Raw genomic sequence first — 13,498 nt, 5'->3', positions numbered from 1 at the left:
AAATTTAAAAAAAAAAATTAAAAAAATAAATTAAAAAAATTTTTTATTTATATAAACCTTTTTTACTAAACTATTTTAAAACTATTACTACAACAATATAAATAATAATTATAATAAAAAAAATAATTTAATACATTGCAAAAATATTAACGTAAATCCCAAATAACACATACAAACCCACCTATTAAATTTATTTTTTTTATTATATACCGTAATAATTACCACCTAACTTATTTTTAAAACAAATTATTACCCGTATACGCAACCTTTAACAACACTAATAAACTCGAAAATATAATATATTATTTTCACTTAAAAAATATATTATACAAAATAAATAACTATAATTATAACATAACCACTATAACAGCTATAAAAAATTATAACATTAACCATAACTATTATATAATTAATTAACTATATAAAAATTACATTATACATAATTATACCTTAAATAACTTAAACTTTTACATACCATTTATAATTACCATATACTATTTATAACAATATTATAACCTTTAATAAATAATATATTTAATATTTTTTTTTTAAAAAAAAAAACTATAAATTTAATTAAAATTTTCGTTAAATTTTATTAAAAATTATATAAAAATTTTTTAAATATTATTTTTAATTAAAATTTTAAATTTATTACTTATTTATAATAAAACTTTTTTAAATTTATAAATATTAAACTATAAATAAATATAATTTTTTATTTTTAAACATTTATTAATTATAAAATAACTAATTAAAAAAATTTATTATTAACGGTAAAATTTGTATATAATAACTTAAAATTAACATTATTATATATAATATCGTTTTACATAAATTATAACTTTTATTCCGTAATTTTTAATTTATTTACCAGTATTTTTTAAAATTTAAATAATTAATTATATATATATTAAATAAAATAAATTTATATTAAAACATAATAATATTTAAAAAAAAATTATTAATATATAAAAGATTAAATTAATAAAAAAAAAACATTAAAATTTAAAAAAAGTTAATTAATTATATTAAATAATAAAAATATTAAAATAAAACAATCTGTTAAAAAATTAAATAAAAAAATGTTAAACTTTTTTAAAATTTAAAAGGTATTTTTTTTTATTATTATTAAATTTTATTTATTTAAAAAATAAAAAATTTATAACTTATTTTACATTTTATTTATTAAACTTTATTACATTAATAATTAAATATTATTTAATTTTAATAAAGTTTAAAAAATATTATATAAATAAAGTTAAAAATTTTATATAAATTTAAAAAAATATAAAATATTTAATTAAATGGAAAAGTTAATTAATTAAAAAATATTAAACTTAAAAACCTTTTAATTATTTTAATAATAAAAACGTTAAATAAATAATTTTAATATTTTATTAATAAAATTTAAAAAAGTTAATAAACTTTTAAACTTTATTAAAAAAAATTATATTTTTTATTTAAAACTTTAATTTAAAAATAAATTTTTAAAAAAAAAAGTAATATTATATAAATAATAATACCAAAAAATTATTAGTTAAAAAAAACAATTAATAAAAAATATAAAATAATTATTTTAAAATTTATTAAATAAAAAATATTATATAATTATATAATTATATATAAATAAAGTTAATATATTAATAAAAATTTAATTAAACCGAAAAATACATATTTTAAATTATTTACAAATAAGTTAAAATCTTTTTTTTAAAAAAAAAAGGAAAATTAAAAACCTTAAAACCTTAAAAAATTATTAGTAATCTTAATTATATTCCAAGCCCTTTACAGCCCTTGTTACACAGACTGTATGAGGTGTTCACCATGGCTTGCAAGTCTTTTAACACTGGAACTATTCCTTCGTTCCTGGGGAGGAAAATCTATTCGGAGAGCACCTTGCCCCTTTTGACCTACTTCATTGCCCGTGCTCTTGCTGCCGCCCCCAACCATAGGGGCTCCTCGGCTGTTGATGACTTTAGCGGCGTGAAATCCGGGATCGGAAAAGCGGAACGGCCCATACCAAACGAAAGTCAACAGCTTAGAGAGACTTTGCTCAATCTCATGAACAAAGGCCCAGGTAGAGATCCAGGCCAGTGGACACCATGATGGATTCGGATTGGAATAATAAGGTCTTCTTTGCTGGCGAGCAAGCCAGCTTTACCCATGGCTAGATCCAAGGCGCTCTCGAAGCCGGGTTAAGATGCGTACAGCAAGTCTAGGATGCTGCCGCGGGTCCGACGGCACAGTGATGAATTTGATCGAATGTTGTGCGCTATACCTGATTAGGAGGGGCGCCAAACTCGGAAGGTCAAAGAGGCAGCGTGATGAGTAGACTGAAATGCAAGTGTAAGAATCCGGGTTTCTTTGAGGTAGGCTCTGAAGCCTCTAGGTAGGTAGGGTTACTCCTGTTCGATGTCACTCATAAGGCGCAAGGATATGAGGCTCAACTATGATGTGATGGGTGAGTGGGCAATATAAGCATATTGATACATTGGAGTACAGTGGGAGAGTTACCTACAGTATGTGATGGTGTTGCACAGCTGCAGTTACACGTAAACCACCTCCTATACTTGTGTCGTAGGGTCGTATGGGGTTGACGAATACATCTCTATCTTTAAGGCCATGTATGTAACGCAATGGTTCGGATCATGTATCCTGTCCAGGGCACATATGAATTTGCGTCCGAATTTTCGAAAATTGAAATACATCTAATTAATTGAACTATAACTATTGGTTTCTAGTTGACTGGTAGCCATTAATCCTTGTTTGCACGTGAGAACGAAGAGTTATGTCTCTCAGGGGTAAAATAGGGGTGTTCACTTTTCCAAACCATTATTTTACTAAATGGGTTGAACAACACAAACTCGTGACATACGAGCTTCTGAAGTGACCTACCTTCGACGAACTTAAACTCATAAGCATCTAGAAGCCTCACTAGAGTTATTCTGATAATAGTATTAGCTATGAACCGGCCTAGGCATGCAGAGCGTCCAGCGTCCCACGTAAGGATATTCCCATCAACGCTGATGAAGGGACGGGTATGTTAGACATACTGTAGATGCCCCCTACCGCTATGGTTGCCGCAAGTTTGACCAGTATATGAGGGTCAGTTACGTCGACCGACTTATCATCCGTCGCTATCCAGGACAGAAAGTCAAGATCCTTCGATGACGCATTTTCTCCTTATTGACGGTGTTTGACTTCTAATACAACGTATTGTACCTCTTAGCGCTTCTACTCTTCTTTTGGTGACATTGACTAGCTGCGCTACCTTCCTCGCTATAGGGCAAGCTATCTTCGAGGCAACATTCAGGTCAAACCTTGCCCCTATATTGTCACTGGACGCTGTCAACGCATACAGCAAAACAATAACTCAAGTTTTCGTAAGGTAAAATGGCATGCCAACAGGAAGCTAACTCAGCTAATAGTTATGGACTAGTATGTACATCCCTGCCGGAGCACCTGTTCTATCATTTATCTTAGTGGCCTGTTGCAGCTGGACAAGTACGAAGAGAAGACTAGTGAAGGACGAAAAGGCTTGACCCTCACGAAAGGTAGATGTTTCATGATATCATATGAGTTTCTATGGTAGTATTGCAAATCAATCATATCAAGGCGCTACATGCAAAGCCCCTATTCAACCAACTAGCAAATGGAATAGGGGTAATAAGCCAATTAGTCTACCTAGTCGCTTAGACTGTTTAAAGAGTATCATACGCCTATTATTGAGTACTCAGGTAATTATTAGAAGGCGGATAATCTAAGCGTTGAAGCTTGTCATGGTCATATACTTAAAGATATCATGTGATTCGTAGAGGATTATTATCGTTGGTTCAACGAGGTGACATTTCGTTAAAAGTATTATAGATACGTCTACCATACCTACCTACATAAATTACCTCGTGCATTATGCATGTACCTTTAATGTATACCTTAGCACATGATTGTGTACTTCTCCCCTACCAGGGTACCTAGGACATGTAGGAACGGTTACACGAAGGACGAGAATTGGACATTTAAATGCCGAGATAATATGAGATCTGAAAGAAGTAAACAGGTAGGTATTGATCACATTCATAATACCTCAAACTATACCTGTTTAACCAGGATTCAACTTTGATTCTTTCTCTATCCGTCAGCATGGCGTTGCCTGTTCGTGTATAGATTACTCGTAAGTCTATTATCGACCACTACGGCCCCCTTTCTATGACTCCTATTAACCATCTAGCAACTAGCTCCCGGACCTAATCCCTAGAAGCTAGGTCTATTTAAAGGGGTAACTTTCTGATATTAGCACTAATTTTCCACTAGGTTGTCTTTGTGATCCAAGAATTAGGAGGCATCAGAAAAGTTCAACGGCTTCTCTAATGTGAAAGCCTGGCACGAGCGTATGACGTCACGAGACTCATGGAAAGCTATTATGGAGGTTAGAGACAAGTTGATGGACGAACAGGGCTTGATGTGGAACGGCATGCCGAAAGGCATCAAGAATTTCCAGGAGTACGAGGCCAAGATCAAGGCGGGCGATTACAACACAACCCGCACCAGCTGAGGGCAGCAATGATTCATCTAAATAGGGGCATATATTTAGTAAGAGAAGTTCCTAGCGTGCAGAATCCAATCCATTTAAACACCATGGCATATGACCGTTGAGTTTCCATCATTTCGGTCTTATTGAATCTATATCCAAACTTTGTCGTCGGCTCGATTCTTCTCGAGATAATCATATACCTCGCCATAATTCTTACACACGTGCTTTGCGTCCCATCCATCGCTGCCGTCGAAGCCCTCAGGGAAGGTAGTTTGTTCGCCTTCCAATGCGACGTCTCCACAGCACATGATGCTCTGTCGCAAGTAGTCAAAGCAATGAGTTAAGTGCCATGGCGTCTCCTGAGGTACTCGGCTCGCGTCTGATGTAAGTGCCGAATAGGCCTCGGCAATGGCATACTATCGGTCAATGTTAGTGACACACGGACATACCACACAGACAGGAAAGGAGGCGGGGTAGGAATATTTACCAGACAGTGAAGTTGGTGTGTCATGGATGAGGTGACGACGAACTGATCCGGATACGAGTTTAACTGCGCCGGTAAATTGTCGTATTCTTGCGGGTCCTTAATTTCAAGGTATCCGAGGCCCTCTGTCAATACGCACCCCGGGTTAGCTTGTCGCTCCAATAGTTGATCATTTAGGGACGGAGCAGGAGATGTGCATCTACGTACTCGGCACTAGACTTAACCACTTCTTCCGAGTCTCTTCCGAGAAGAATTCGGAGGTGTTTTCCGGCACGAAGGAAGGATCCGGAGAGAAAGTTGTGACCTTCTGCCCAAACTCTGGCGCAAACCCCGTCAAGTCGCCACCTCCTTCAAAGAAATGTTCTCTCCCGTGCCGTCGAAAGTCACCTCCTAGAAGCAACAGCACAATGACCACTAATAAGAATGTGTCGATTAACCATCTGTGCTCCTTAAGGATGGCGAGAAACGCGCTCTTCTCGCTCGATCCCGTTCGTGATGTTGTCGTTTCGTGCATGTAGTCTTTCTCGTTTAAGTCAAGCGCCTCTAGATCAACGTCCGTGCTACTGGAGTCGTCGCGATCCTCATCGCGAGCCCTGCTAAGCTTGCGATACAAGTCCTTGGGTTTCCGATGATCCTTCATCTTCGCTGAAGCTTAGCCCTTTTTTTTTTATAACAAAATATTGTATACAGTCCTGCTGCCCGACTCGCAAGCGAAACGTATTAAAATTGAATAAAAATACGGGATCCCGGCCCGGTAAGAAGAGAATGAGACAACGAAAAGCCCGATAGACTACGGGATGACTAAATGAAAAAAAAAACCAATAAACAAGTAAAAATAAAATGAATTGGATTATTGCAAAAGAGAATATTAAAAATAAATTCTAAATGTCAGAGATCGGATGGTTAGATTCTGCGACCCCAAGCGTCTCCGCGACGTTTCATGTCTCAGCATTGCGCGGCTCGCCTCCTATCGCAGCCCGCTAAGACGTATCATATCCTAGCTCGCTCGCCAATCGCGAGTTTATCGTAAGATCAGACTGTTTTAGCATGTGGAGTTGAGCGCTTGATAGAATCTCTCAGCTTGCTCATAATACATAATACACCGTTTGCACTATGAAGCTATATTGATGATTAACATTTGAGGGCGTAAACTATTATCATTTTACGTATAACTATAGTCAGAAAATACACTTCATGATTACTCGCAGCGTCACATAGCGATTATAGACTGTCTAGCCGAGGTATATATCTCAGGGGTAAATGATCATTAAAAACAGTAAGCAGTAACTATTACCTGGAGAGTTCCTAAAGTCCAGGGCTCCTGTATATATGTAACTACGATCTTCTCAATGGCTTAAGTAGCCTTAAATTGATACTCAAGACTTAGATATAGCACCAGTCCAGCGCTTCGTCCATATCCGACCGAGAAGATCGAGATGAACGCGATAAGGAAATATCCCAATTATTATTTAACCTAGATTCGCCCCGATAATAAGATGGACTAGACTCTTCAATGCACCTACTAAGCTTCGAGCTTAGTTGCGGGAATGTAAAGTCATAAAGGATGAGTGTTCCAATGAAATAACAAAAATATAGGGGGTTCTACCCCTTTCTCGAACCCACATACTCTTTATGGAAAGCTATTGTATAATATGCGTCAGCCCTACCTAGTGTAAAAAATACAACTTGGAAAAGGAAAAAGAAAATATTGACTAGTATGGACTCACCACCAGGAATTAGCGCCGCGGCGTACATGACCAAATTAATCGGCCGCAAGTCTTCATCCGCCGCATTCAGGACCTTCCCTTCCCAAGCATCTAGCACTGCCTCAGCAGCTATATGTAACGGTTGGGCCGGGTCGTCAACGTAGCATTTAATCCCAAGGCAGCCGCCAAATTCGCGAAACGCAAGCCGATACGAATGCTTCTCGTCGACGCTGACGGGGCTCTGGGCTGCGGGCAGGAAGCGGTTACGCGCGATGGTGAGGCCCTGCTTGGCTAGATCGCGTGCCCACGTTGCTTCTTTGTCAAAGTGGCTGATCCATAGGCTCATCCCTAGATCAAGCGGGTCCCCTGATAGAGATTTGGGATGGCTGGCCATGATACGACGGTAGTGTTCGATTTCTGCATCCAGCGTCGATGAGCTCGGGCTATCGGTAGCATTCCTTTTATTGAAGTGCTCGGCTGTGTCTTGTAATAACTGGTACACTACAAGTCCGTCTACATCGTCGAGGTTCCCCTTACTGCTGACTAGCACGTAGCGCATATCCATCGATATCTTCCACACCATGCTCTCTTGATCACCTCTCTCGGTCATAAAATGCGGATGGATGGCCCTGGCTAGCTGCACCGCGAGATCATTCCAATATGGTTCTTCTGTCGCCAGGGCTAGCCGGTTCAGCGCGAACATCCAGAGGGTCAAATAGTGATGATATTGGCCGTCGCCATCGGGACCCTCGGCGTCGAGCTTCCCGATACGTAAGCCACCTTTCAAATATTCCTCGTCGGTCGCGCCGTGGAGGCGTGAAGTCCCATCCCGTGTGCGACCGAGAACAGAGTGAACTTTATCCGCCAGCCGCCTGGCTAGTCCTAAGTAGAGTTTCTTTGAGTGGATGCAGTCCTTCTCATGGGATAGGGTGATAAAGTTAATAACCCCAAAGGCGTCGGTCCAGAGGTATCGCCCATGATGTCCCCCAGCTCCGGGTTTCGCAGGAGGCTGCCATGATGTAGGGTCGGGCGTATCTGTAGGATAAGGCCCGTAGACCTTGTGCATGGCATCCTCGAAGAGGGCTAATTTCTTAGCTTTGGAGCCAATTTCGTTAGACGTATTATACAGCGCCATTAAGGATGTTCTACGAAATGCCAAGGAGAAGAATGAACGTAATCTGAGTCGCTTTAGGAGACACCGTACACGACTGTAACCAACTCCCTGAGGGGGAAACATAAATGTTGAAGGTTAAAACATAGAAGCAATGATATTATCTGTAGTAAAATCTAACTCCCGGTCCCTAAGATCCTTAAGTCGCCCTTTGTTTGGTTACTCGAGTAAAAGGGGTGGAGAAAAGGTTTGTTGCCGCAAGTGACGCAACGATTACGATCTGGTAGGCAATAGCCGTATAATCCTACCTTACACCCTTAATTTCATATGGTGACGCTACTTACAGATTGCGATGACAACCCATCCAAACCTACCGATTAATTTTAATACTACCATAACAGGTACCATAACAGGCGGCTCTATGCTCGACTGTATTCGCAGGAGTCTCGCCCTTTCCACGACTATAACAACAAATTATAATTAAGGAACGATGAATACAATCAGTTTCCGAAGAGTTTCCTTTGGATCCAACTATAATAAGATATTTTATTCTGTCGCAAGAGAGAAATGCTAAGAGATACGTGTCGTACCTTCATAGATTACATTTTGCTAGCGGTTCAACTTTTTTGTTTGTCACAATTAGTGACAAGACTGAAGAATTGCAAGTATGATAACAATCTGTTGTCCATAATTTTGCCGGAAACTACGTCGTTATTCGTAGTAGGTGTTAGATATACGTAGCAATTATTCAAGGATTTATTACTCCTATGTAATTGACCAAAGTTCAAGTCTTTGTTTATAGCAGCAGCTTTGTTCTATGAATAATATCTCTGTCACTTTTCGTCTATGTGAACTATTATAGGATACTAATATAATAATATAATATTTAAATCAAGCAAATTTCCCAGTGGTTCTGATAATTAATCCGGAAGATACATCATCCACTCATTCATCACGATCAATACTAATTTCGCCTACCATGATTTTTCCTAATGAATCTAATTGCGGCTTCCCCAGCTGGTCAACTGAGATCATCCAGAAAGTAGCAAGCAATTTCACTACACCATCTCAATTGCTTAACTACGCCTGCATATGCAAGCGTGTGAACTCCGCGATCGGGCTCAGGGAATATTTAATTAATGATATTCAATGCCTTCAGACCAACAGAAGTCGGTGTATTAAGTTTGCTTGGACTCATACTATCTACTCCGATTTACGATTACAGCATTCATATGCATACACTCAAAGTAATCATCCCTACAAGCTCGGCAATCAAGATGTATTTAAACGTCCGTTTTTTCAAATGAAGTCCCCAGGGTCATATGTACCCCTTCTTAACTGGGCAATTGAGACAGGCGTGGATATTAATTTGATCGAACGCATCATGGATACTTACTCGAGGGTTTACCCTGGTGCGCTCAAGGGCCTGTGGTATCCTATGCATTGCGAGAGATCAATTCTTGATGGGGTCCGTATAACCAGAGATTTCCCTTCACCCATGCTTGTAGCTGCTAAATCAGGACGACTTGACGTAATAAAGGCACTCATCGCATACGGTGTTGAAATTAGAGAACGGAACGCCATCGAGCATATTGGTCAATATGATATGAAAGATACACTTAAAGAAGTGGTGGATCACGCGCGGGTAGAAGCAGAAATCGATGCATTTTCCCTTGCCTGTGAAGCCGATGAAGAGATCGCAGAATTCATGATTCGAAATGGGCTTGATCTAAGATGTAGAGATCTATGGTGGCCTGTCGAATTTGGACGCATGCAGATTCTTGAGACCCTTTTGCGACGTCCGCTTTTCAAAACCAACGAGGGCCATGTAGCCATCAAAGCCGTGCTTCGTTGTATTGTTTCTGACTGCAATAGCTATCCTATCAGGGATTTTGGCGTTATCAATCCCCTTCTTGATGCTATGACCAATCCATCCTTTCCACCCTTCGATAAAATAGGCTGGCTTGAAAAATCAACCGCTATGGTCCTATCAAATTCGGGGGGTCGTTACGCAGATGCGCTGGGCTTCTATCTATTTGACCTCTTTAAAACCTCAGGAATTCAGTCGATTATCAGCTTCAAAATTGCTGTACGGGCTGCTGGCAGCGACAATTTCCTGGAAATCACAAAAGCTATGCTTTTAGAGGTCGAGCATTCTAAAAAAGCTGAAGAAAGCAAGGAATTACCCATGATAGATTATATACTAAGAAGGGTCTCGGCGGGCTTTTGTACTCGTACTGCAATGTGTTTCCTTAACTTCGGGTATAAGTTTTCTAGTATTCGCCTCCAGGAAGCTGTCATAAGTACTAAATTCACTGCTCCTTGCGATAGCAGGACATATACCGATCAACTTGATTTGATTGACATTCTTGTCAACTCTGGTATTTCTGTTAACTTGATAATAGATCCTAAAATAGTGTCCTGGCATAAGGATGAGACCCTGTTAGAGCTAGCACTAGACATTTCGGAGTTGAGATGGACTAGAGATAGTCGAAAGGGACTAGACTGCCGTGTGGCACTTAGACTATTGCACCACGGCGCCGATCCCACAAAAGTCAGAGACAAAACAATACAAAGATGGCTTACAAAAGTTTATCAGGATCAGTCCCTAACGGATTATTTCCTCGACGAGATGTCACATCAAAATGATTCCACGAATATAGGGCGTGAGATATTTTCTCAGAAAATCCCAAGTGTAGATTCTCCTCTGTATTTCGACCAGGTCTATAACATGGCGGTGATGGTTCTCGGCAAGGTATCTCTCGAAATTTGCTTTAGAGATGTGGTAAAAAAAGAGGAACGGAAAAAAAGAATATGGACCGGCAGAGTAAATGGGTTCCGAGGTTCTCCTATGGCGCCGCCTGAATGGCTTAAGACATCATCTCCTACTTATTAGCACTGGCTATTTCGCCTCGTGCCTAGAGGACACTGTGCTTTAATTAAGAAAGTAGGTAGTAATTAAGGGCTATTCCGAGGCTTTAAAGGCCAATGAAAGGTTATAAATTTTTGAAAATACCTGAAATGTGTAAAAAGCGTATATGTCGGCAAGCATTTCGGGTCGATCATTAATTACTGCCCGTCTTATTAATAGGCATGAGGCGAATAGCCCGTTGCTAATAGCGGTTTCTTATATAAGAGGATTAAGAGACTAATAAGAGCTAAAGTAAATTGTTTGCATTTTGTAAAACACCTAGTGTCAGATAAGTAGGCACAAAAGCTAAATGTATGCGAATAGTTGGCGTAAAAATATATGATGTAAACTCCGATGCTAATTCTGTGACATTTATATGAGATATCCTATCCTTATGCTCCATCCGGTTTCCAATCAGGTGGTGCAAGTTCTACGCCATCTGGGACGAAACCTGGGGCCACTATCATACCGCAATTAGTTATGGAGTTCATTAACAGAGGTAACTAGTATATAAGGAAGTTTGATGTTCTTACCGGTAGTGCCAACTAGAGTCCACTTCCCACTTGAAAGGGCACTTTGCCATGTCCCTTTCGGAATGACTACCTGCGGCTGCTCGTTGTTGAAGACATCTGGTCCAAGCACCTTGTCCACCGGGGGCTTGCCGTCGTTGTTTGATAGCGACAAAGTCAGCGGTGCGCCTGCATAGTAGTGCCAAACTTCGACAGCGTCGACACGGTGCCAGTAAGACGACCCCACCGCGCCTTCGAGCAGATAGTAAATGGCGGTGCTGGCAGACCGAGTGCTATTGCCTGAGCTTCTTGTAACCGAGTCGGCATCCTCAAAGGTCTGTACATAATAGCCTTTCTCGTCATTGGGGATGAGCTTGAGTTGTGCAATGACCTCCTGAGCGCTGCGCTGATTTATGGGGGTTGATGAGTCGTATTGCACACTGGCAGTGCGAGCCCCTATCGCGCTTACAAGCAACAAGCCCAGTGGGCTGAGGAGTCCCGAAGTAAGAAGCATGATCCGATATTGCCGTGACTAGAGACGTGGGATGTGCAATAGAAGGTAAACAGGAGGTCAACGGGGATGGCGGATGAGAAGGGCAAGATGATATAAGTTTTGATTAGTAATAATATGGGCTCATAATTAAAATGAAGACGACCATGATGCTGACAACGACCGTGCGCTAAGGATCGCCAATGCTCCTATTGGATATATATACGCCATACGGCAGCTGCTTATGGGGATTTATTTAGTAGTCTAACCTAGTCTGTTATAGAAACTGGGGAATACTGGTAGGCTACATAGGTTAGAGCCGCGGAACACACCATGAGTTTGACTATAAATACAGGAGAGCGCTTACAAGCAATTGATCATATTATTCATACAAGTTAGATATGTACCGCAATGAATTAAATTTGTCTCGTCTTTATTGCTCTCCATAACCGCCACGGGAGCTTCCAGCTGCTGCTCACTGTAAATGGATCGAAGTTCTGGGCTTCAAGCCGCGTCAGGTAATCACTAGCTGGGATACCTTCTAGCATGACGTTGAATCCTCGTTGGAGATCTCGTTTAGTATCATCGTCTCCGTGAGTCGCTAACGGATATTCGTGTCGCTCTTCGCCGTGGTGTTCGTATTCGTGGCCGGGGCTTTGCCCTGCGCGGAGGTTTTTCAACATCTCTCTTGCAGTGATTAAGTGATCATTAGCCCGGGTCGCGACTTTGAAGACGGCATCTTGGAAACCATCCGCACGAGGGCCATGTCGGTAGACATCTTCCTCTTTTAGACCCGTCTCCGCCATGACATCTAGCGGTAGTAATAGGACTGGGTTCCTACCACTGCCTACACTAGCTCCATAGGGTGATTTAACAGGCGGCGAGGGGGCTGCTAAAACCGGGACACCTCGAAGGATAGCCACAATACCACATGCTTTCCCAATATGACTAGCTAAATGGTCCATATGCATGGAATTGATAGAGAGTGCTGCTAGATTTGAATACATGAGGGTTGAGTATGTATTCTCTGCGTACTCCTCTAATGAAGCTAGACTGGTGAACGGTTTGTTATCCATATACTGTTCCCGAGTATTGATCAGGCGCAGTAACCAGAACTTGATAGAGCTTGGCATGCCGCCCATCTCAGTGAGCTCCGAGATAACCTTATGCAGTAAGATCATAATGGGTTCTTTTGGAGGCTTGCCGGCAAATGTGTTTTTAACAGCATCCCGCCAGAATTGCATCCTCATTAGACCAATGGTGGGGTTTGATACAAGCTCCGGAAGCCGAACCAGCTCAAGATTAAAAGCTCGTAACGCATCATAAGCATCCTGTCTCTGTTTAGGCAGAATATTTCGAATTAAATAAGAATCGTAGTCGGACTGTCTATTACAATTAGCGCCATTCATCTAAAACATTCTGCCAGAGAGAGAGAGAGAGAGAGAGAGAGAGCGCCAAAAATCCTACCTCAGCTGTGCGACACAATATTGCCTTGCCTTATCTACATCGACATCGGTTACATAAGATCTTTGTGAGAATCGTAACTGATGTCTAGGCCATCGAAGGCCTGGGCGTGCTCGAGCCGCACGATACATAAGAAACCGATGTTATATCAAACAATCCATCGTATTATAAGTTCGAGTCGCGAAGTAAAAATCCTCGCTATGTTAATTTATTCCGAAGTTAGCGACTTTGATTCGGCATAAAAATGATATCATGCTGCGGGATGTGGGGGACTTCCCACTTTTAACTTTAA

General features: G+C 40.1%; 6 protein-coding genes across 6 annotated transcripts; 2 read left to right on the top strand and 4 right to left on the bottom strand.

Moving 5' to 3' along the window:
• Window positions 1-4,140: 4,140 nt before the first annotated feature.
• On the top strand, window positions 4,141-4,552 carry F4817DRAFT_321610 (uncharacterized protein; the record flags this gene model as incomplete). The annotated part of the gene is made up of 2 exons (XM_049301301.1): window positions 4,141-4,152; window positions 4,337-4,552. 2 exons carry the CDS (start codon window positions 4,141-4,143, stop codon window positions 4,550-4,552), a joined length of 228 nt encoding a protein of 75 aa, XP_049153403.1.
• A 64-nt stretch (window positions 4,553-4,616) lies between these two features.
• F4817DRAFT_45310 (uncharacterized protein) lies at window positions 4,617-6,145 on the bottom strand. The gene is made up of 3 exons (XM_049307498.1): window positions 5,223-6,145; window positions 5,019-5,140; window positions 4,617-4,947 (listed from the first exon to the last, which is right to left on the bottom strand). Exons 1-3 carry the CDS (start codon window positions 5,653-5,655, stop codon window positions 4,681-4,683), a joined length of 822 nt encoding a protein of 273 aa, XP_049153402.1. The 5' UTR covers window positions 5,656-6,145; the 3' UTR covers window positions 4,617-4,680.
• Window positions 6,146-6,617: 472 nt separating this feature from the next.
• F4817DRAFT_362903 (uncharacterized protein) lies at window positions 6,618-7,787 on the bottom strand (the record flags this gene model as incomplete). Its single annotated transcript, XM_049306583.1, has 2 exons — window positions 6,618-6,655; window positions 6,743-7,787. The coding sequence occupies 2 exons, from the start codon at window positions 7,785-7,787 to the stop codon at window positions 6,618-6,620; spliced, it is 1,083 nt and encodes a 360-aa protein (XP_049153401.1).
• A 1,429-nt stretch (window positions 7,788-9,216) lies between these two features.
• F4817DRAFT_363926 (uncharacterized protein) lies at window positions 9,217-10,728 on the top strand (the record flags this gene model as incomplete). Its single annotated transcript, XM_049306693.1, has 1 exon — window positions 9,217-10,728. One exon carries the CDS (start codon window positions 9,217-9,219, stop codon window positions 10,726-10,728), a length of 1,512 nt encoding a protein of 503 aa, XP_049153400.1.
• A 182-nt stretch (window positions 10,729-10,910) lies between these two features.
• F4817DRAFT_45277 (RmlC-like cupin domain-containing protein) lies at window positions 10,911-11,962 on the bottom strand. Its single transcript, XM_049307496.1, has 2 exons — window positions 11,277-11,962; window positions 10,911-11,203 (listed from the first exon to the last, which is right to left on the bottom strand). The coding sequence occupies exons 1-2, from the start codon at window positions 11,764-11,766 to the stop codon at window positions 11,136-11,138; spliced, it is 558 nt and encodes a 185-aa protein (XP_049153399.1). The 5' UTR covers window positions 11,767-11,962; the 3' UTR covers window positions 10,911-11,135.
• On the bottom strand, window positions 11,963-13,453 carry F4817DRAFT_45279 (Squalene/phytoene synthase). The gene is made up of 2 exons (XM_049307497.1): window positions 13,210-13,453; window positions 11,963-13,128 (listed from the first exon to the last, which is right to left on the bottom strand). Exons 1-2 carry the CDS (start codon window positions 13,335-13,337, stop codon window positions 12,159-12,161), a joined length of 1,098 nt encoding a protein of 365 aa, XP_049153398.1. The 5' UTR covers window positions 13,338-13,453; the 3' UTR covers window positions 11,963-12,158.
• Between the last annotated feature and the right edge of the window lie 45 nt (window positions 13,454-13,498).

Source organism: Daldinia loculata (assembly GCF_022478755.1).
Source record: "Daldinia loculata strain CBS 113971 unplaced genomic scaffold F4817scaffold_130, whole genome shotgun sequence".
Classification (NCBI taxonomy): Eukaryota; Fungi; Ascomycota; class Sordariomycetes; order Xylariales; family Hypoxylaceae; genus Daldinia; species Daldinia loculata.
This window is presented reverse-complemented; position numbering and strand designations above follow the sequence as displayed.